Here is a 23,803-nt window from a genome sequence, read left to right as displayed (position 1 = left end):
GCACATCCTAACTAATTATTCTCGCTGCAATGGCTAGGATTTTTCTTAAAAGTGTTGTCAGCGCGTAACAACATCCCATTTCCTTATCCCCGACGCCCTCTGGTAGTTTACTTATTGTGATCGGTAATTAAAGGGAGTCAGTTAGGGATCTGTGATTGCCGTGGTTGGGTCCAGATACCCATGTTGATGTGGCATCGGTCATTCCCTTGCCAGAAACACTACCCCGCAGACCACTATAGCCATCTCCTGACCACCGCTGTACGTTCCCTTCCCCACTGGTGTCACGGAGAACCCTCACCCATGCGTCAGACCTTGGACCTGGGAAGTTTGCTGGTTGCTGAGCGTATGTTGACTCCCCAAGTACTACAACGCATGATGTAATTGACCCTCGCGAAAGGGGGAGGCTTGGTAGCTAGAGATGGGGGTTTGGTTGTTGAAAGGGGAAAGAGGATGTATGGCAGGAATATATACAGTGACCAGAGTTGAATGTGGGAAGTGCGTGTGGTGGAGGAGGATCGGGTGGAGTGACGAGTAGGTTGCGCAATACGCACCACCATCTTCAGCACTTGTTGTTCGTCTCCCAGTCCTGAGCTCCCTTGCCCTCCTCTGTTCCCGTCCTCAACACTTTACACTCTGTTCAGTGGTCGATGAAAACTGCCTTCATTCATATGTAGGCTGTGTAAGGCTAGTGGTAAGGGTACGAGGTTTGGCTAGACAAAGGGCCTTGTGGCAGGACGTGCTGTGGAACATAGTTTTGGGAACAAATCCTGTGATTCCCTTTGCCACGAACGGTACCCTGCCACCTGTGGAATGATCATGCTTCATTACTGTTGACGGGAGAATGGCCGGGGCCTGACGTGCTCCCTCACATCGTCAAACCGACAACGGTCTGTAATTAGGGGGGAAGTCACTGAGCGCCCGTGTGTGTGTGTGTGTGTCTTCCGTGATGGTGTGAACTCTCGGATTGTTTACTCTCAGGCTACAGGTGTGGATGAGTCAGGCCGGGTCAGAGGAACGGGAATAGTGAGATGAGGCCATCATCCTGCTCCCAGGCTTCCTCGTACGCTCAACACCATTTTGCTCGCTGCTCGACAGACGTTACCATGTGCTACGTCATTTTCTCACTGTATTTGACGGTAGTCATCAGAAATCGTCATGTACATGTATTACTTTTTTATTAATTTAAAGATGATACTATTGTCATGTACGGATGTGTGATACTATTGTCCATGTACGGATGTGTCTAGATATATCTCAACGTTTCATACGGGGTTAGAAGAATATATGGTAACTATTAGACACTATATGCTTGAGGGTTAGACTCCATGAATATCGCATATCACAGTTGCTGAATAAGGTTTTTTCTTCATTAATCTCTTCTGGTGTCCGTTTGTAGTGATGTATGCTGTTCTGCGCGAGTCTTATACTTCTGCCTGGGTAATGGAACGTTGGCTGTGGTGTGTGCTTTGTTGCTTGGGTGGGTGGGTGTCGTCGTGCAGTGGTGTATCCACTCCGGAAGTAGCATGTGGCGCAACAGCAGCCGCAGCCGCAGGGACGGCGGCTTCCGTATCGCCTAACATGGGGGAGAAGGATACTCGTACCCTCTGGGGTTTCTGTAACCTGCCCCGGCTCTGAGGGTGAGGGATGTTGCTCCGTAGTGTACGTGTGGTGTGGTGTCCAGCCGTTGGTCGTGAGGTGTACATTAGAGGAACACATTGAAGGTTCACCTGCATGATAGTAGTGTTGTTTTATTTTAATGGTATCCAGCGTCTACGTAGGATGCCAGACTTCCTCCCTTAAGACACCCCTCCTCGGTTGACGGCAAGGCTATTTTTGAAGCAGATGGTATACCGTGCATGCCTTCGGTTCGGCATAGTGTATAGTATTGTGGTTCTTATATTAGACCTGCAGTAGGGTTCCACCAGACCCCAGGATACACTCTCTGGCCCATAGGCACACTCCAGGCCACATATTGATCTATAGCCACGCCCCAGGCCACACCCTAGGTCACACTCTGACCCGTAGCCCCACCCCAAGCCACGCCCTGACCCGTAGCCCCGCCCCAGGCCACGCCCTGATCCGTAGCCCCACCCTTGGCCACGCCCTGATCCGTAGCCCCACCTCAGGCCACCCCCTGACCCGTAGCTCCACCCCAGGCCACACTGACTCATAGCCCCACCCCTGGCCACACTGACCTATAGCCCCACCCAGTTCACGCCCTGGCCCATAGCCCTATCCCAGGCCACACGCTGACACATAGCCACAGCTATGTCCCATAGTCCCTGTCCCATAGTCACACTCCAGTTCACACCGATCTCATACCCCGCCTCCAAAATGACACCTTAGGCCAGCCACACCCCTGACTCACAGATAGCCCCACCCCCTGCCACACCCTGACCCACAGCCACACCCCAGACCACATCTTGACCCCAAACCGTAACCGTACCCATACTGGAATAGGTTGTTACATGCAACCAACCATTCAGCCGTAGCACATCGTTTCCCAGCACTGAATAGTTGATGACAGACTACGCTGCAGCTGATGCATCATATCTGGCACTCGCCTCTCGTAACTTTAACATTTGACCCTTGACCTCGTCTCCTTTAATACTGTGTCCTTGACCTTGCTGCCTGTATCGTATGACCAGTGATCACCTCCCCTTTAGAACCAGACCAACACTCAGAATACAACTGACCGTACCCTCGTGCCTCTATGCATGGGAAGTCTCTCTCCCCTTTGGTGATGTGTTAGCAGTACCCGTTGCTGTAAGTGCGCCCTGCCGCCTCCAACAGTTGGCATTAACCTAGGGGTAGCATCGGGCAGGAGGAGATGTCCCTGTTGGAGTAGGTTTAGGTAGCCTCGTTGCAAGGGATGTGGTGGACATGTCAGGAACCTCCTCACCTTCAGTGAGGTATACTAGTCATCATTTTCCTCCTCCTCCTCCCGTGTTGTACATATTAGCGTGATTATGCTCTCAGGCACCTACGTCTTTTTTGTGAGGTGGTCTCTCTTGAATATGAGGAGAGAGTCACTCATTAGTGGCCTCGTCTCTCAAACCTCATGTATTTATTTACTTATCTATAAATACAAGAAGACCAGTTTCTCTGAAAAGATGTCCTGGCCTTACTTTTCTAAAGGTTCCTGCAACCCAAGGCTGTGCAGTAGCAGGGGAATGTAGACCCCTTTGGATGAAGAAGTTCTTCAACGATACTCTCTGTACTCCCAGCGGTATAGGCCTCGCCAAAGATGACTTTTCACTCGCGGTGTAACCTCGTGCAGACTGTTTTAGGGAGTTTTAGGGAGAGGAAAGAGTGTTTGGGTGGGGATTATCATATACAGTGGAAGTGATTAGTTTGAGAATAGACCGTAGTTCACTGACTTAACGTTTTCCAGCGGAACATATCCTCTCCCTTCTGTGACGTAGCAAATATATTACTCTCTCTCACCTGCTTATCATGGCGGCGCCGGGTCAAGGAACATACAGTTGCTCAATTGAGAGACTTCCGTATATTTTTGCTTAAGATGCAGGCATAGTCCATTCATGAGAGAGGAAGACTGAGAAAGACTTACGACTTAGCTCTCACCTTAGGAGAATCTAGGATAAAGGAGAACGAACTAGTCGTGTGAGTTACGTGTAGTCAAATGTGATGTGTGAGATGAAGCAGTTGTTGTTCGCTGATGATACAGCGCTGGTGGCTGATTCATGTGAGAAACTGCAGAAGCTGGTGACTGAGTTTGGTAAAGTGTGTGGAAGAAGAAAGTTAAGAGTAAATGTGAATAAGAGCAAGGTTATTAGGTACAGTAGGGTTGAGGGTCAAGTCAATTGGGAGGTGAGTTTGAATGGAGAAAAACTGGAGGAAGTGAAGTGTTTTAGATATCTGGGAGTGGATCTGTCAGCGGATGGAACCATGGAAGCGGAAGTGGATCATAGGGTGGGGGAGGGGGCGAAAATTTTGGGAGCCTTGAAAAATGTGTGGAAGTCGAGAACATTATCTCGGAAAGCAAAAATGGGTATGTTTGAAGGAATAGTGGTTCCAACAATGTTGTATGGTTGCGAGGCGTGGGCTATGGATAGAGTTGTGCGCAGGAGGATGGATGTGCTGGAAATGAGATGTTTGAGGACAATGTGTGGTGTGAGGTGGTTTGATCGAGTAAGTAACGTAAGGGTAAGAGAGATGTGTGGAAATAAAAAGAGCGTGGTTGAGAGAGCAGAAGAGGGTGTTTTGAAATGGTTTGGGCACATGGAGAGAATGAGTGAGGAAAGATTGACCAAGAGGATATATGTGTCGGAGGTGGAGGGAACGAGGAGAAGAGGGAGACCAAATTGGAGGTGGAAAGATGGAGTGAAAAAGATTTTGTGTGATCGGGGCCTGAACATGCAGGAGGGTGAAAGGAGGGCAAGGAATAGAGTGAATTGGAGCGATGTGGTATACAGGGGTTGACGTGCTGTCAGTGGATTGAATCAAGGCATGTGAAGCGTCTGGGGTAAACCATGGAAAGCTGTGTAGGTATGTATATTTGCGTGTGTGGACGTGTGTATGTACGTGTGTATGGGGGTTGGGCCATTTCTTTCGTCTGTTTCCTCGCGCTACCTCGCAAACGCGGGAGACAGCGACAAAGTATAAAAAAAAAAAAAAAAAAAAAAAAATATATATATATATATATATATATAAAGAAAGAAAGCCACGCTGGCCACAGGAGTGGAGAGACTGACTAATGTTCTAGTGTACCCACTTAGCATAGAAAATATTTACCATGTGGCTCTTATGGTGTACCGATGTTCTTGGGAAACAACACTGAAGTATGCAGGGCAAGGAGACGTGTAGCAGGTGGTGTTGGAAGGGGCCAGAGTCCACGACCTATGTGGCCAGGTGTCCCTCCTCATATTCCCCGCGGCCAGGTATACCTCCACATTCCCCGTGGCCAGGTGTCCCTCCTCACATTCCCCTATGGTCAGTTGTACCTTCTTACACGCACATGTCCTTGTGTACCCCTTTACACCGTCTGGTCAGGTGTACCTGTTGACACTGCCCGTAGGCAGGTGTGCTTCATGTCTTGAGTGTGGTGAACCTGCCGATCACCATACATTCTCTTAATGTACCTAGAGTTTGGTGTGGCCTGAGTTACATTTCCTGTATCATGTGACTCTCTACACACTGCCTCACCCGTCAAGTGTGTAGCGTTCCCACTGTATGCTCTGACCTTCGTATTAGAGTATACTTTGATCCCTTTACGTACTGTCACCGCGTGCCACTATCACTACTTGCCCTTTTCCGGCGGGATAAGAACCCTGTGTCCTCGGGCCCGTTCGAGCCCACCTGTTGCTTTCCTGTCAGTGTGTTGTACTGTACCCGCTTTATAGCTGGCCTGGCATTGCCCTCTGTAATGTGACCTTCAAGCAAGCTGTCTAAGAGACGCTGCGCCTTACGGATATCACACGTATAACGCTTTTCATGTATGGGATATTTAGGTCAGTCCGTGTGAAAGCTCGGGGTATCGGTGATTGCAGGAGAGGAAAACAGGTTACGGACCCTTGATTTGTACTGCTGTGACTGTGGGTGTGTCGAGGGGTGGCGAGGACTCGCGTGGCGCCTCGGTATAGAGATATACATACAGTGGATGTGTCACCTCGCTCATCACTTGCTGTCTCGAGGAAGGGCGGTCGTGGGTGCTCCTCCCACCCTCAGGACTTCATACTGACTCATAGACTTGCATATGAGAAGGTTGTGTGCTTGGTGCAGGTTAGCGAGTGTGTGTGTGTGTGTGTGGCTGATGTCTTGACCACACCCCTGCTCGAGCACAGATCGTACTTAACCTTTGGTTTCACGTGGGGCCGTTGCAAGAACATCATGGCCTTGAACGCATAGTTTATGCCCAGTAGAAAGAAATGTTGTGTCACCATTTGGGGTTTATGGCTAATTGTGTCACGTTACGTAAGTGGTACTATGTATGTAGAACCCATGGAGAGGAAGTGCTGCCCTCTTTTATCTGGCGTGGCTGGATGCAGCAGCGCAGGGAAGGGGGGGGGGGGGGGGGGGTCTTTGGGGAGTTCGGAGGTTGGTTCGGGAGGGGAGACACATGGGGCCAAAAGGGAGTTGATTATGGTGTGGGAACGGGAGAGATGATTGGTGAGCCCTGTGGGGGGAGTGAGGGAGGGTGCTGGGTGACGTCTGTAGGAGTGAGGGAGGGTGTAAGGGGAGAAAGGGAGAATGATGGGTGAAGACTGTAGGAGGAGTGAGGGAGGGTGATTGGTGAATCCTGTAAGGGAGTCAGGGAGGGTCAAGGATGATGCCAGTAGGGAAGAGTAAGGGAGGGTGATGCGAGTCCATCACCGCTGTGAGCTTCCCCTCAAGACCTAGGTACACAATGGGAAAGTTAGATAACAGAAGACCTGATGGTGTGTGACGAGGTTAGCTGGTGCAAGACGGTATTAAATGGGAAAGCCAGATAACGAAAGACCTAATGTCATATGAAGGGGGTTATCTCCTGAAGGATAGTAGTAATAGGATCTTCAACTCTTTATCCTCCTCACCCTCCAGCATACTTAGGGTGGTAGGCAGTGGCGCTTGTCGTTTCTGGTGGTATTCACCTTGGTATTGAAGTACTGTGTGTGTCTATGGTCACTGTTGTCATGTGTGTGTGTGTGTGTGTGTGTGTGTGTGTGTGTGTGTGGTAGGTGTCAGGTGCAGTGGTTGAAGAGACCTCCTCCATACTTCGAAGATGATCAGTGTGCGACCGCGTCTTTGTGAGAATATGGTTGTTTTCGTATGTACCCCAAGTTGTGTTTGCTGTGCGTTTCACGGTTTATGCTCTCCATCACTATGGTACGATCTTTGAGTACACAGTTGAGGCCCTTTGGTAAGGCAAGCTTTCTAAGGAAAAGGATCTCACTGTCGTGTTCCAGGGCCGTGTACCGTCTTGCCCGGTGGGTTAAGCCGTACTGCTTCAGGTGTAAGACCTCCCTGCAGCATCACTGTTAGTACTGACGTCAAGAAAATGTATAACTCGTGTTTGGGTCGTAGAGATTTTAGTTTATGGCCGCCAAGTATTTTAATGTGCTAATGCATACAGAGAGAGAGAGAGAGAGAGAGAGAGAGAGAGAGAGAGAGAGAGAGAGAGAGAGAGAGAGAGTTTTGTCCTCTGTTTGTGTGAGTACCTCAGCTTGTGTGTATGTTTGCTTGCAGTTCGTGTTGAGGGTATGTGTGGTTGAGTGAAGCGGGTGTGTGTGTGGGTGGGAGGTGGTTTGCGGTGGGTGGTTGGCAGGTGTGCGCCAGACAGGTAGGGTGGGTGGATGAGGGCGGGCGGGTGGGTGGGCGGCGGGACCAGTGGGTGGGTTCAGTGCCCCGGGACAACCCTGCTCCTCCGCCAGCCCGGACGGCCTCAGCTTAGGCTCCTTCTTTCCCTCACCTCAGCCTCCACTTCTCTCCTCAACATTTCCTCTCCCTACAGCACCGGTGAGTCTTTCCCCGGCCTCACTGCCGTGTCCCTCACCCCACCTCGCCTCGCCTCGCTCCACCGTGGCTTCCAACCACCGGCCATTGCGGGAGGCGGGTAACAAGGCGCCCCAGGGATTCATTCGCGATATTTTTTACTTCAACTTTTCTTGGAATGTGGCGTTACGGCAGATTACCGTGGCTGCAGGATGGGTAGACCTGAAGGACTCTTGTCCAGCTTCTACCCCCATCCTGCTCTTGTGATGATGTTCCACACTGTTGGCGTCGCTGTTTCATGTCAGCATTAGTTTTAATTACTTAACGTGCGCGCGCTTGCACACACACACACACACACACACACACACACACACACACACACACACACACACACACACCTATCCACATCGTCCCTACCCTGTCGCCAGAGTCCCACAGTAGGAGATCAATTGGCTGTTGGCAAATATTGGAATGGCTCTCAAGTATTAGGGTAAGGCCGAAACTAGAACATGCTTCTCAGGTTTGGTTACCGCACCTAAAAGAAAGAAAGAGATCAGAGAGAGAGCTAATAGAGAAGGTTCGGAGGAGGAAGGCAACAAAGAGCTAAGGGAAAGGCATAGAGGCTGAAGACTTGCCCGCCTTGGAAGAGATAAGAGGGATGACCTGATCAGTTTTTAGTTTCTGAACGTGGAATGTGAACAGTTCTTCTGGAGGTAATTCTATACCTCTCGAGGGTATCAGTGTTTGATTATACATCAAGTATTATATTTTTAATCACAGGACAAATACAAACAGGTCACAGAGGAGTGTCCAGTCCATAGGATCTTTTCGAAGAATATTTGGGTAGTCGCTGGAATTCGTTGAATACATGAGATACACTGTATATTTTATTTATTTATTTATACATTGTCGCTGTCTCTCGCGTTAGCGAGGTAGCGCAAGGAAACACACGAAAGAATGGCCCAACCCACGCTCATACACTTGTATATAAATACTCGTCCACACACGCACATATACATACCTATACATTTCAACGTATATGTATACATACACCGACATATACATATATACACATGTACTTAATTCATACTTGCTGCCTTTATTCATTTCCGTCGCCACCCCGCCACACATGAAATATATATATATATATATATATATATATATATATATATATATATATATATATATATGTATATATATATATTTGATACCCTGTCAGAAGTGTGGTATTTTGTATGGTCGTAGCCCAGAGGGTTTATCTCCCATCCATGTGATGTAAGACGACAGAATGGATGGTATGGTGCCTCATGGACCGTGATGTCCCTTCATTTATGTGACCTGTAGATCATGGTTGTTCCGTCGTGCACAAAGATTAATAATGTTCCTCAACCCCCCGCTCTGCCATTAGCGTCAGAGCCCCATGCTTCGATGTTTCTAATTTTGATACGTTGTATAATAGAGAGAGAGAGAGAGAGAGAGAGAGAGAGAGAGAGAGAGAGAGAGAGAGAGAGAGAGAGAGAGAGAGATCTTAGCTCAAGGGATTCATGAATAGTCATTGAGGATCTGAGTTGTGAGTAAACATTGGGGGGTGATGGAATATACTGACTGATATGATATTTGGGTCGAATGTAAATCGTGATATTTGGTGGTGCTATTTGGCTCGAATGTAAACCACAGGACGAGGGCTTTATGGATAATGATGTTATGATTCATGTGGATATTTGTGTCGCTTGTACACAGTAGGAGGAGGGATATTCGAATATTTGAGATGATATTTGAGTCGTGTCGAAGTCTTCATGGGACAGCCTTCTGTTAAGAGAGGTTCGGTCTCATTTGTATCGGAAGGCAGGACTTAACGATGAGGCTAGGAAACGAGTGTGAGGTGTTGCAGAGGCGTTTGTGAGGATGACCTACCATGAGTAAGTGCCATCGCTGGAGTGAGTGTAGGTGGGTGTAAACGAGTGTGGTGAGGAAGAGACTCACCCCAAGCCTCACCCTCCTCTTACCCTCTCGTATTATTATCTCGTTCTAGTGTGTGTGGTCCTCGTCCTCCTTTGCCTCGTTGCAACATTTTAATTCACTGTATAATTTGGCACCAGTTTCCCCTCCTTCCTCACATACCTACTGTTGTCTCTCATGTAGGTGGTATGTACTCCTGTTGCCCCCCTTGTCGTCTCCTGGATTCCTCTCACCGTCCGGTGTCCTCAGGTTATTCCCAGTGGCGGGCCACTTTGTCATTTCCTCGTGGATGTATGCTGGTGTCATGCCCCTCAACAAAGAGAGAGAGAGAGAGAGAGAGAGGGGGTGGGGGGTTCTTTAAGAGAATCAGTTCCCAGCCCTACTGAGAGAGAGAGAGAGAGAGAGAGAGAGAGAGAGAGAGAGAGAGAGAGAGAGAGAGAGAGAGAGAGAGCACCCCCGCGCGCACGTGCGTGGCTGATGCTTCCTTAGGAAATGCTTAGTCAAACACTGCATGTTTTAAGGAGACAGTTAGTAATACGTTCTTCCTGAACCGGGAGCTTGAGTCACCAGTATATAGTGTATATTTTAGGTACGTCATTTATTTCCCTGTGCGGTTTGATACATAGCACTCGCCGTTGTCGGTGATTTCTTCAGTGTGTCGTATTGTGCTCAGCATAGATTGTCTTTCATTGTTTTATTTCGTAAGTCCACTTTCCTCGAAGTTTCTTCGTTGTAGAGTTCTCCTGTGCTCGTTCGTTCTGTTTGTCCTGCTCTTCGTGTCATCCGTTCGTATTTCTTTGTCTCGAGATTTCTTTCCTCTGGTGTTGGTTTTCCCCCCGTGGCGCCCCTCCTGGCTGGGTCGTGAACCACGTCACGACCACCGCACTCCACGCCTCCACTAACTTATTTAGTACTAGACTTTTCGGTATTATTTTGCCCGTCCTAGGAGGCTTTCTGAATTAAGGGAGGTGGGAGGATGTGAGTGACTCCGGGAGCTTGATATAGATTGTGTGATAAACCAATTGTTATATTGAGTGACGGGTGGTAGGTCGTGGTCGTGTTTGCCCATGGGAGGATGACCTTGTGTACCTAGAACTCACTCTTTACCTTCGTTGTGATGTGTGTGTGTGTGTGTGTGTGTGTGTGTGTGTGTGTGTGTGTGTGTGTGTAAGGTCTCTCAGGTCCCCTTGATGAAGTCTGGTGCGGATGCAAGAGTATGGCTGTCGACCTTGCCTTTGTTCCCTTTCCCCGTTCCTGCCGACCACTGCCTGGAGCATCACCCACGAGTGTGGCAGGCAGACTCTCTCTCTCTCTCTCTCTCTCTCTCTCTCTCTCTCTCTCTCTCTCTCTCTCTCTCTCTCTCTCTCTCTCTCTCTCTCTCTCAGCTCCATTTCCCCTTAATGTGGTAGCCAGACACTCTTCCCTGCCTGTCTACCAGCACCCACCTCATGTGTGGTAGCCAGACACTCTCCCTGCCTGTCTACCAGCACCCACCTCATGTGTGGTAGCCAGACTCTCTCCCTGCCTGTCTACCAGCACCCACCTCATGTGTGGTAGCCAGACACTCTCCCTGCCTGTCTGCCACGTCTGCCTCACGCGTGGCAGCCAGACAGGGAGGGAGGTGTGGAGGCTGGGTGAGTCAGCAGCAAGCGGCTGGTGAGGCCGTATGTGTACTTTCCCATGTAATGACGCCCAGGAAATGCCCCGTTGTCTCGGGAGATGCAGGTCCCCCGTTATCGCCCGGGCGAGGGTGACGGTAGGGGTTGGGAGTGCGTGGATGGGGGCATGCTCGAGGTATGACTCGGGTGGTGGTGACGTCTGGATGAGGAGGTTCGTAGTGCCGATGGGTGTGGGGGTTTACGTCAGTGTGTTGGAGGGTTGGTGTCGTCACCACCACGTCGTGCTGGTGTGATGGACGAGAGAGAGAGAGAGAGAGAGAGAGAGAGAGAGAGAGAGAGAGAGAGAGAGAGAGAGAGAGTAGGGGAGTGTCTTGAGGTGCCTGCCAAGATTTCCTTGTTCCCTGGCTGGCTAGCCCGGCTGGCCGGCTGACCATGATCTTGGGGGTTTACCACAGTGGTGTCCACGGTGATCCCCACCGACTGTCTCCTCCCGTAGTCCCTGGGTCACGACCGTGTGACCCCCCCCCAGCCTACGACCGTACGACCTTTACCTACGTGTGGCATTTGACCCCACCCTCAAGTGTGAACTGTCCTGCTTAACGAGTTAATCATAACTGTTGTTGTTTACTGTCATGGTGAACCACTGCCCACATTGATAAAGTTGTAGTTACTAGTATTATCCACAGTGTGCCACATACACCATTGTTTTTATTCATATCGATTAATTATGGATGGGTTTGTATCAGGAATGTCTCGGTTGAGCAGTTAAGTTGTAGCTTGTGGGAGTTTCGACTCCTCACCTTCCAGTCATAATACGTCACCAAGAGCTTAGGAACCTTTGTGTATCTCGTCTTGTGATAATGTTGACCGTGGCAGGTGGTGTGCTGCCACCACACTCGTCACCTGGACGTGTCTGGATGTGTAAAGTGCCGAGTATATTTCAGTAAGTCCACATCCTGCAGCAGGCACGGAGTGTATCGTAAGACATCTATGTGGACGTGGGAGAAAGGGTATTGCCCAGGTGTCTCCTGCGTTACCAGGAGACACCTAGATATCATAGGCAGCTCGATAGCCAGCCTTGTTGTTTGTCTCTTTCTAAAAGTAGGAACAGAAGGAAGGGTTGATTTTTTTTTCTCGAAGGCTGAGTTGCTTCTTTCTGACGCTGCCTTGCTTAGGCAAGAAAGGTGTTATATATATATATATATATATATATATATATATATATATATATATATATATATATATATATATATATATATATATATATATGGCGGGGTGGCGACGGGAATGAATAAAGGCAGCAAGTATGAATTATGTACATGTGTATATATGTAAATGTCTGTGTACGTAGATATATGTATACGTTAAAATGTATAGGTATGTATATGCGCGTGTGTGGACATGTATGTATATACATGTGTATGTGGGTGGGATGGGCCATTCTTTCGTCTGTTTCCTTGCGCTACCTCGCTAACGCGGGAGACAGCGACAAAGTATAATAGAATAAAAATATATAGACAATATATATTTATATATTCAAAAGTTGGAGTGGGAAGTGTTGTTAGAGCATCAACCTGAACGCTGTTAATGGGGCAGCTGTAAACAGCAGACAGACGTTGCTTACATTACATTATGCAACCTCCTCATGCTCAGGTGGTATTCATTCTTTACATATTCATTCTAGGGCTTGTTAGGAGCTGTGGTGGTGAGGAGAAAAAACAAAACAAGAACTAATGAACGCTGTTGACCACCTTGGCAAGTGACCATTGTTACTTGGCAGACGAAGCAGAAAAAAAAACTGGACGTGGATCAGATAATGTGACGTCATACCCATGTTGTCATGACCATCAGTGGAAGTCAGGCGGAAATAGTGTAGCGTTGGAGGGGTGATGATAGTGCTGCAGGCAGGAGTGTGAGGGAAGGTTGTGAGTCAGGATCAGCCAACGCTGCACGGATCACTAGACCAGTGTGTGTGTGTGTGTGTTGAAGTCGGTGGGCGAACACCTCCCTCACGAAAGCCACTACGACGCCGGGCATCCATCTCCTCCTCCTCCTACCATCATAGCTTGCAGTAAGTGTCACTGAGGCCTCACTACAGTAGGTGTTGTGTACCAGCGCTCCTTCAGCCTCGTGCGCGTCTCTGCGTGTGTGTGAGGCTACACAGCTGTGTACTGGACTGTCTCTGTACGGGAGGCGAAGCGTCGTGTGTCGTCGTGTCACACCGACCCTACCATCCTGCCCTCTCTCACGAAATTGTTCGGCGATTTACTCTGAAAACACTAGAATGACAGCGCCTCAGTCGGTGGCCTGACTAGCACAGGTGGAGGAGGAACGTCATATTGCCAACGGCGGGCAGGAGTGGAACACGAAGATAGGCATTGGAGGAGGAGGTGGCGGGGGAGGAGGAGGAAGGCGAGGCGTCAAGAGGGTAAGGGAGGCAGGAGGCAGCAGGTTCTGCACCTATGCCCGCGGCTGGTGCTTCACGCTCCCCATCATGGACTTCTGGCAACACTTCTTTGGTCTCTCCCACGAGAACAACAACGTGGCTGTCCAGTCATCACCAGCAGGTGAGTACCACTGCTCTAGGCTTAGGAGGGGCAGGTAAGTACCCCGATAAGGGTCTTAGGTAGTGTATGGCCCAGCCAGGGATGAAGGGTAGGGAGTTTTTAGGGCTCTCGGCGGAAACCATGGTTTCGGAAATTTCTGCAAGAGCCCAGATGGCTGGTCTTATTCATACCTGGACCGATCTTCATATTTATTACAGGACGCGCGTGTTAGTGTCACTGGAGTTATGTGTTATACGTATGTGTGTAGGTTTACTTTGGTTAATTATTGATATACATTATGCATGTTTTTTTTTTAGAATAAAAACCCGTGAAATAAACACTGATATGGAATGCTGGTATGGAATGTATGTGGGTTATCACGGTGACGATGTTGAGGTCAGGATGTGGGAGGGATGAATCTGAGGTCTGTGAGTTTGTTCCTCAGTCTTGGGTCACCTTAGAACCTTACTGTTCAAGATTTTGGGTGAGTGGCCTCGACTGCTGGGCCGGTTTAGATTTTTTTTTGTCATAATAAGATCTATAAGGGGAAGTGCTGGTAAACTCTTGTGCCCAATGGTGTCTGTTATCCTGCTCGTGCAATTATGTATCAGGCCTCATCTCCAATTTAGAATTAATTGTACGTAAAAGATTTAATAGAAGACGAGGAACAGGATGGTGCCTCGTTACTCCAGTGACCATAGTTTAGTCATAGTCAACTTTCTTATATCCTGGTACTGGAAACATGAGATAAAACTGGATAATTGTGGAGGGAAACGGGATGAGAAGTGGACGTTAGAGGCAGGTGTAGAATACGTGCAGTGATGAGGGGAGAAGAGCGTGGCAGTGTTGCTGTGGGGGGAGGAAGGTGGACCAGCGCCAGGACTGAGGCAGGCGGGGCGCTGGCTTCTCCTGGACCATAACGTGCCCCTCACCACGGCAGGATAGGCTCACGTGCACTCCAGACTATCCCGTGAGGCAGATAGCTCCCTCAACCCGGTGGGTTCCGGCCGGATCCATGCCTCGTAAAAAGTTGGTTGGTGCTGGTGATGGTGCCTGCCTGCCCTTGATTCAGCCTTCGATCGACATTTACGAGGTGAAGGTATTCGATCCTTAACTTTTACCTGTGCATTATCCGTAACTCTGTTATTAATCTATATGGGCTCGTCAGGTACGCGCAGCCTTGCACGTCACTGATACCCTTCCTTAGCCTACTGCCCTAAAAGTAAGCATGTATCGATATATGAACGACGTAAAGTCATTTATTTGAGGCTGTGATTTTTCATTCTTAAGTTTTAATAAAGCACCATTCTCATTCCCATGTTCTACTTACTTGTGGATAAAGTGGATAAAGTGTACTCTCTCGCACCGTGAATCCGTTGTACACTAAACCTGAATTTGAATCTCTGTACATTGAACATTTCCCATTGTACTGTCCTGTTTGTACGTGTCCAGCTCCTCCCTGTTAGGATATATGTGCTAACTCCATCCCATGCTAAGAGATGGGTACTAGCTCCTTTCCCACCCGTCTCCTAGCATGGGAAAGAGCAGGGGTACCCACCCGTCTCCTAGCATGGGAAAGAGTAGGGGTACCCACCCGTCTCCTAGCATGGGAAAGAGCAGGTACCCCTCTCCTAGCTTGGTTAGAAACGGAACTTTTCTTAAGAAAGGACAACATTCATCCTTGTTTTTTGTTTTTTCTTGAAGTGGTTGAATGTATACCGAAGAAATTGAACTGATGAGTTACTTGCCATCTTGTGTATACCATAGTGCGCCTGATGATCTTGTCTCGTGACGTTCGCTTGTCTCTGCACAGGAAATACTCACCGAGGACCAAAGTCTCCCACTTTATCTTCAGTTTTTACCCTTCCAAGTGGAGCACTTGGATGATACGAGATTAGGGCTATCACGTAAGCGGCTGCTGCACCTGCTGGGTGCACCGCCCCGATGGACTCTGTACACCACCTGCCTGACGCGGTCGTGGACGCGAAGGGGGGGGGGTTTCCATCCTAGATCACCCCCCTGGGGTGCGTGCTGGCAAGGAGCTGCCTTAACAGTCGATCGCGCGGGGGGGGGGGGGGGTGATTTAGGTGGCCTGTCGCTGAAAGACGACCGCAGAGGTCGTTAGGCCTGGAGAGGACGTGGTCAGTTTATCTGTCGTTGACGAACGACCAGCATAAAGTCGTTAGGCCTCTTTAGAAGGAGGCTGGGTGATGCCCCCGGGACTCAACACTTTGGATTACAAGGAAACAGTGTTGTCAGAAGGTGTTGCAAATGGCTGAGCGTTCATGTTAGGGGAGAAGGACGTCATGTCATGTTAGGCGAGAGGGACGTCATGTTAGGTGAGAGGGAAGTCATGTTAGGCGAGAGGGACGTCATGCTAGGCGAGAGGGACGTCATGTTAGGCGAGAGGGACATCATGTTAGGGGAGAAGGACGTCATGTTAGGGGAGAGGGAAGTCATGTTAGGCGAGAGGGGCGTCATGCTAGGCGAGAGGGACGTCATGTTAGGCGAGGAGGGACATCATGTTAGGGGAGAAGGGTCGTCATGTTAGGCGAGAGGGACATCATGTTAGGGGAGAAGGACGTCATGTTAGGCGAGAGGGAGGTCATGTTAGGCGAGAGGGACGTCGTGTTAGGCGAGATGATTCTGTTAGGTAGGAAATGCTTGAAGTACAGCAGTGTCTCTATATCAGTACCATACTGTAGCTGAATTAGATAACATTTAGTAGAATACTACTACCCCCTACCCTCACCTGGACGCTACCCTCCTCTTACACTCCAAGGTCATTAAGCATTCCTCCCCTGGCACTCGACGGGCAATTTTTTTTTTTTTAACGGCATTTATTACTGGCGGCCATAAAGGTTGTCAGGAGCCTTGATGGTATCCTGGGCCAGCAGCGTACACAACACATTTTGTCTGTAGGAGAGAGAGAGAGAGAGAGAGAGAGAGAGAGAGAGAGAGAGAGAGAGAGAGAGAGAGAGAGAGAGAGAGAGCCGCGGGGAGTCAGGGTAAATGCTCATAAAAAGGAAGTTGAAATCGACAGTGACTACATGATATGTGGGCAAGTTGTGTCGCTTAGAATATAAAAGTGGTTTTTATTATGTTAGCTGAGACAGAACAGAGGACTGAACCCTTGAGGGAATATCCTCACTTGGCTCCCTTCTCTGTTCCTTCTTTGGAAAATTAAAAACGAGAGGGGAGGATTTCCAGCCATCCGCTCCCTCCGTCTTCTACGACACGCAGGGAATACGTGGGAAGTATTCTTTCTCCCCTATCCCAAGGATATATATATATACATATATATATATATATATATATATATATATATATATATATATATATATATATATATATATATATATATATATGTATATATATGTATATAACCCAGATACCCATTTTATCGACCAGCCTCTGCGGTGGGATGAACAGCTGGGTTGACTGTGGTCCAACTGCCGGAATCAGGATTCCAACCTCTGCCCTCGACTCTTGGGCGGCCCCGTGAATGCGTCACGGTCAAGGAGCGCTCACTGGAAGGGACAGTCGCACACCGACCACACCGCATCTGCCCTCGAGGAAGGGAACCCCGTGAGAGATGCTGGAAGACCGAGTGATTTAAGAAACATCAGTACTGGACGGTGTGATCCAGTATCTACCCACAACACACCCAGGATACATGTTGCGAGTGGCGAGATATCATGATCGTGAACATCCCGCGTGTCGGCTATAGCTGGTGTACCCCTGGTGAACACCAAGTTGGGACACACTATAATGACCAAATGTCCCACAGTCTGGTTTCAGACCTCAAGGTCAGCAGCAGCAGCAGGAGTTTCGACAACGTTGTGACTGTGTCCTAGTAATGTCCTTCCTCACACTGTGTCGAGCATCTGCCGTGCCCTTGTTAATGACGTCCAGTGGGAGCGCGTTCTGTAGCTAAGTCTACTTTGACCTTGTTCGTCTTACGTTCAGGCGGGAGACCAGCTCACCTGCACACACACACTCGTTCGTGTCTATGTTTTTTGTAAATATAGTATGATGATAGTCAGAGTCATCTGTTGTTTGTTTATAATCATAGTATGATAATAGTAAGAGTCATCTGTTGTTTGTTAATAATTATAGTATGATAATAGTAAGAGTCATCTGTTGTTTGTTTATAATTATAGTATGATAATAGTAAGAGTCATCTGTTTGTTTATAATTATAGTATGATGATAGTAAGAGTCATCTGTTGTTTGTTAATAATTATAGTATGATAATAGTAAGAGTCATCTGTTGTTTGTTTATAATTATAGTATGATAATAGTAAGAGTCATCTGTTGTTTGTTTATAATTATAGTATGATAATAGTAAGAGTCATCTGTTTGTTTATAATTATAGCATGATGATAGTAAGAGTCATCTGTTGTTTGTTTATAATTATAGTATGATAATAGTAAGAGTCATCTGTTGTTTGTTTATAATTATAGTATGATAATAGTAAGAGTCATCTGTTGTTTGTGATCTAGGATTAGGAAGGAACAGATGATCTGTTAGAAGCAGGTGGACGAGTGGTGTAAACAGGAACCAGTCGGTCTATTTACATGGCAGTGTCGTGTGTCATCATACAAGATGTGGATGGAGGAAGTATAACAAGATCAGTACAGAACATGTTGGCGCTGCTAGATATAATATATGTTGGCCTTGCTTGGTTATGGTTAGTTTTTAGGTGCTATGATACAAGATGTTGGGCCCTGCTAGTTATGGCTAGGTTATAGGTGTTATAATACTAGTTGTCGGTCTACTAGATAATGGCTAGGTTTTAGGTGCTATGATACTAGACATTGACTCTGCTGGATTATAGCTAGGTGTTTGATGCCAAAGTACATGATGTTCGCCTTGCTAGGTTATGGTCAGGCTATAGGTTATCATTGGCGATCTAGTCTGTTTAGAGATGTTGATAGTGCGAATTATCAAGTGTATATGGTCAGACGCTCACGAAAAACACTTGACTCTTAAGAATTCAGAAAAAAAATAATAGAACTTTTTATGGATAAGTCCAGACCAACCTAGCATGATGTGGCACATCTTATTGTTGTTAATGTCGCTCTTTCATTACGGGCCAAGTCACCAGACCTTTTGTGCACACTCGATCCTCTTTTGCGCCACCGTCCACTGGATAGGTACAAGTGCACGGTACGATCACTACTGTGTGTATCGGATCCCCTGATAAGATACTTGAAATTCGAGGTCGTGTCCACTTTTCACGTCAGGCAGACAAGTTTATTGTATGGAAAGCGACTGAAACCGTTTGTAATACACCAATATTGCAACACTTAGTTATATACCCACTGAGGTCCGAAACAAGGCCCCCATGTGACCTCTACAATGCTTTTGTGGTAACGCCCACAGGATGAATCGTGGATCCGGTAAGACCTGACCTTGGTGACGTGTGTTTGTGTGTGTGTGTGTGTGTGTGTGTGTGTGTGTGTGGTGCAGGAGCTTCCTTAACTGTTGGATGAGATTGAGGTGATGGCGAGAGAGCGCCTTTTGCACCTCCTCTAGCAATCTCTAGTTTGGTGTGGGTGCGGAGGCAGACCAGATGGGAGGAAGCGTAGGCGAGTCTAAGAAAATGAAAGTTTAGGTTAGTTTTTTGTTTCCTTTGAGGCGCAGGCGAGTGCCAGGTGTATCAAGTCGACGAGGACCGTGTGCACTCGACAAGTGGAAGATTTGGAAATTCTTGCCCAGGTGGTGTCTCAGTTCAGTTGATCTTCCATGTGCGGACTGGACGGGACAACCTGGAGGGGGAGTGGGACCTGCGGAGGCAGTCGTGGGTGAGGGTTGGGGGAAGGACTGGATTGGCGGTTGTCCAGTTCTGAGGCCATTGAGGGTGTTCTGGAAGGGTGGACGTAGCTGGGTGAGCTGTTGTCAATGCCGGTACCAGTGCCCGAGTTGTCAACGTGCTGGCGTCGGTCTGGTGCCCGTGTGTGCGTATACTGGCGTATATTTTGTGTGTATGTGAACGTGTTGTGGGTGTGTGTCTTGCGTGTTGTGTGTGTGTCTTGCGTGTTATGGGCGTGAGCGTGGCTGCTGTATATTTCAGACGACTGCAGCGGGCGAGCGTTAATGGCTAGTGGAGTTATCTAGGATTTTGGTCCGCCAGGGTGGAGAGGGGAGGGTGGTGGTGTTTGGGAGTGGGGGAGGTGTGTATCGCTGCTGCTGCTGCGTCATGGGAGGCTGTACCAACCACTTGTGTATTTTTAGCTGCGTGTGTGCTGCTAGGGAAGGTGGTCGGTCCAGCCGTGAACCGTATTTGGCCGACGGCTCTTGTGGTTTTATGGGTGATGGATGTTGTAGCGTTGTGTGGACGGTGGATGTAGTGGTGCTGTGAACGACGGATGTAAGGATTAAGGTTGACGGAAAGGGTGTGGAATACCGAGTGATTGGCACCCTGTGTGGTATACGCGTGCTACCACAGGGAGGGTCAGTGTGTGTGTGTGTGTGGGATGACTGGTCCTGATGTTGTTCACAGCAGACTACAGGGGTCGTAATACCCCTGAGGACCCTGTTGTATCACTCCTCTGCCTCCATAGAGGCAGAGGAGCTATCGAGGTAGACTGATGACGCGAAGAAAGTATGATGAAAAGAGGGAAGGTGTTGCAGGGAAGACCCGGTGTCAGTTCTGGTTAAAGCAGATACGAGAAGGTGTTGCGTAAAGCCTTGTATGGCCGACGACAGTACTGGGGCGTAACGTGGCTGTGGATCGCACGGGCTGGTCCCTGGCGACCTTCAGCCACGGTGGGCCTTCACCGCGAAACATTAAGAGGATCAAGTCCGATCCATCAGTGTCCGCGAGGATCTTGGTGTGGTGTGTCGGTCTGTACGTTGTTGGTTGTGGATGTGTATCGCCCTGTGATGTAGCGGTCAGGCATTTCAGTGTGGTGTTGTGAGGGAGGTTATCAGGGGTATGTGTGTGTGTGTGTGTGTGTGTGTGTGTGTGTGTGTGTATGTGTGTGTGTGTGTGTGTGTGTATGTGTGTGTGTGTGTGTGTGTGTGTGTGTGTGTGTGTGCTAGAGACTGGTAGGTAGGTTAATTGGAGGCCGCACGAGACAGGTCGGCCATGAACCCTTCGCTGATATTTCCAGCGGTAGGTTTGAGGTCAGCGGAGTTGGGTTCCTTTGTTGTATCGTCTTTTTGGTAACGCCAGCTCATGGGGAGCTCGGGTCCCGTGTGGTGGTGTGGCTGGGGTTGACGATGGGTGTGGGTCATGATGGTGGGGACTGTGGCGGGTGGTGAGAGTGGCTGTGGTGGCAAATGTCATAGTGGACGTACCGCTGGGATGATGATGGATGACGGTGTAGGTGATGTTCTTGTGGTGACGGTGCTGGACGACACCCTAGGTGATGACTGGGTACTGGTTGTGATGCTGGATCGTGACATGGACGACGGTGGTGTGTGGTGGATGTTGCCATAGCGTGTGATCGTCGTAGGTAATGATTGGGTACTGGCTTTAATGGTTGAGGTGAATTGAGGGAGATTTTTGGCTCCACTGGCAGAGAGAGAGAGAGAGAGAGAGAGAGAGAGAGAGTAGCATCAGGGGTTAGCTCCTGGAGCGGTTGGTGCTCCCTCTCTTGTTCTCCCGTTTTGCTGGTGCTTGACCCAGATGTATTGGAGCGCTGCGTGGGACAAGGCCATTGTGTGAACGTCTTGGTGAGGCTGGGAAAAGATTGGGTCATACGTCCAGCTGTCTGTCTCAGGCCTTATCCTTATTCCTTATTGATCTTGGCTCCTCCAGTGAGCGTGCGAAGATGCTCTCTCTCTCTCTCTCTCTCTCTCTCTCTCTCTCTCTCTCTCTCTCTCTCTCTCTCTCTCTCTCTCTCTCTCTCTCTCTCTCTCTCATGGTAGGCAGCCATCGACCAGGGAGGTATATTACTGGCACAACTCGCCTGGGTACCAAGGGAGAGTTAGTGGACGGCGACGCACAGAGCCAGCACCTCTTGGCCCAGGTAAGCTGTGTTTCGCCTCACCCACACCTAGATTGCTTGCTGGTTTTCTCTCCATAAGCGGCGTCTCCATCACACACGCATAAATACTTGGGGACTCCTAACTTGCTTAACCAGTTCACCGTAACTAAGAAATTTACCCGTAGTTGTGTTCGCTAAATCTGTGCTTATCAGACAGTATAACCGCCACACTTTTAGCTTTCCATCTCCGAGATGTGACGTCGTCACACGTTTCATTGGTAACTTCCCTCCTGACGGAGTTGGTTCAAGCTTTACATCAGTAAAGATTTCATTAATGTATGTCTGTAGTTTGTGCGTCTTATACCGTCGAGATTTCCCTTGGTTCATCTGCCGTCAGCTGCGTATGGTGGTGTGAAGCCGTGGTTTCGTATCAGCGGCTGTGTCACACGTGTAACAGTTTGGTGACGTCATGTGTGTCAAGGGCGTGGAAGTTCCCCGAATATAGTGCGGTTCGTTGTTTGAGGGGGTGACCTAACGTGCCATGTTCGGCATTGTTTTCCCTCCGTGTGTGTGTGTGTGTGTGTGTGTGTTGTGTGTGTGTGTGTGTGTGCACTGCATTACCATGTTCTCCATTCGTCGTCCCAGTATGGTGGCGCCCCTGGCCATGTTGGCCCACCAGCAGCCGTCGCCTCCCTCATTATGGAGCATTATGCCCTCTGACCCTCTGACCTGCTCTCTCTTACCTACACCTCCCTCCAACATTATGCCCTCTGACCTGCTCTCTCGTACCCACACCTCCCTCCAACATTATGCCCTCTGACCTGCTCTCTCGTACCCACACCTCCCTCCAACATTATGTCCTCTGACCTGCTCTCTCGTACCCACACCTCCCTCCAACATTATGCCCTCTGACCTGCTCTCTCGTACCCACACCTCCCTCCAACATTATGTCCTCTGACCTGCTCTTTCGTACCCACACCTCCCTCTAACATGATGCCCTCTGACCTGCTCTCTCGTACCCACACCTCCCTCCAACATTATGTCCTCTGACCTGCTCTCTCGTACCCACACCTCCCTCCAACATTATGTCCTCTGACCTGCTCTCTCGTACCCACACCTCCCTCCAACATTATGCCCTCTGACCTGCTCTCTCGTACCCACACCTCCCTCCAACATTATGCCCTCTGACCTGCTCTCTCGTACCCACACCTCCAACATTATGCCCTCTGACCTGTTCTCTCGTACCCACACCTCCCCTCAACATTATGCCCCCTGACCTGCTCCCCCGTACCCACACCTCCCTCCAACACCCAGAACTCACCAACATAAACGTGCATGCAGTGCGGTCCTTCACAGTCTGTTCAGGATGTTAGTGTGTGTGTGTGTGTGTGTGTGTGTGTGTGTGTGTGTGTGTGTGTGTGTGTGTGTGTGTGTGATGTTTGCGTCGTGACCTTGGTATTGAAAACATGTGGTGGCTGGTGACGAAGAGTCATGACGCCCCGTAGCAACAACTGGCAACCGAGAGCCATACTGGAGTGTGGCTGTGATTCACGATTCTTGCTTGGTCTGTAGGGGGTCACCATGGAGAGAGAGAGAGAGAGAGAGAGAGAGAGAGAGAGAGAGAGAGAGAGAGAGAGAGAGAGAGTATGTGGCTTTGCACTATGACCATGGCTACATTCAGTTCCACGTACCAGGTCTAGAGAGTTTGCCAAGTGCGGTAAGGCTCGACGTATCGTAGCGAGGGCCGGCGTGTTGGAGGGATGGTGTGTGCCGTGACATTGAATAATCTTGACCTTTCACGTCAGGCCTGAGGCCTTGACAGTGTGCGCACCTTGAGAGGAAGGAAGTAAGGAGGTCAGGGGAGCTGTTCATATCTAGAACCCACAAGGACTCTTGTTCACTCCTTGTCGCACTGAATGAACACCTTCAAGCTTGAAGGCCATTCGCTGTCGAGCAAAGGTTAAGGCTGGGTTTTTTTTGTAGTGTCATTAATGATGTCTTTTGCTTGGGTCTTAGTAACAGTCATGCAATTTACAGTTATTGTGAATGTCTTCCATTGTATATCCGACAGCTGATATAGGGAGGTAAGTGTAGAAAGGTCGTTAGGCTTATCTTTTAGTGTTCGTGTCCACACTAATGATGACCTCGTTACCTCATTGGATGATCAGTTCATCGTCGAATCGGAATCCCAGATGGAATGGTGTCTTTCCCTTGCGTAGGTTCCAAAGCTCAGTGCCGAGTGTTAGATCCCCCTGTGGTCAAGCTCATGATAACAAAGATCCTTTTTCTACAGAAATGTTACCGTTTGA

General features: G+C 48.9%; 1 protein-coding gene across 7 annotated transcripts in view; it reads left to right on the top strand.

Annotated features, from left to right (window-relative positions):
• The window catches only part of trc (Serine/threonine-protein kinase tricornered), a 262,213-nt gene that overhangs the window by 161,509 nt on the left and 76,901 nt on the right, over positions 1–23,803 (top strand). For 3 of the 7 annotated variants that reach the window (XM_071687189.1, XM_071687188.1, XM_071687190.1), the window contains exon 2: positions 12,694–13,576. The exons of the other annotated variants lie outside the window; for them this stretch is intronic. In XM_071687189.1, the coding sequence (XP_071543290.1) occupies positions 13,504–13,576 (73 nt within the window). In that variant the 5' untranslated portion in view covers positions 12,694–13,503. The remainder of the gene's footprint in view (positions 1–12,693; positions 13,577–23,803) is intronic. 7 annotated transcript variants of the gene reach the window in all.

Source organism: Panulirus ornatus, chromosome 43 (genome assembly GCF_036320965.1).
Source record: "Panulirus ornatus isolate Po-2019 chromosome 43, ASM3632096v1, whole genome shotgun sequence".
NCBI lineage: Eukaryota > Metazoa > Arthropoda > Malacostraca > Decapoda > Palinuridae > Panulirus > Panulirus ornatus.
Note: the sequence above shows the minus strand (reverse complement) of the source record. Positions and strands in the feature narration are given on the sequence as shown.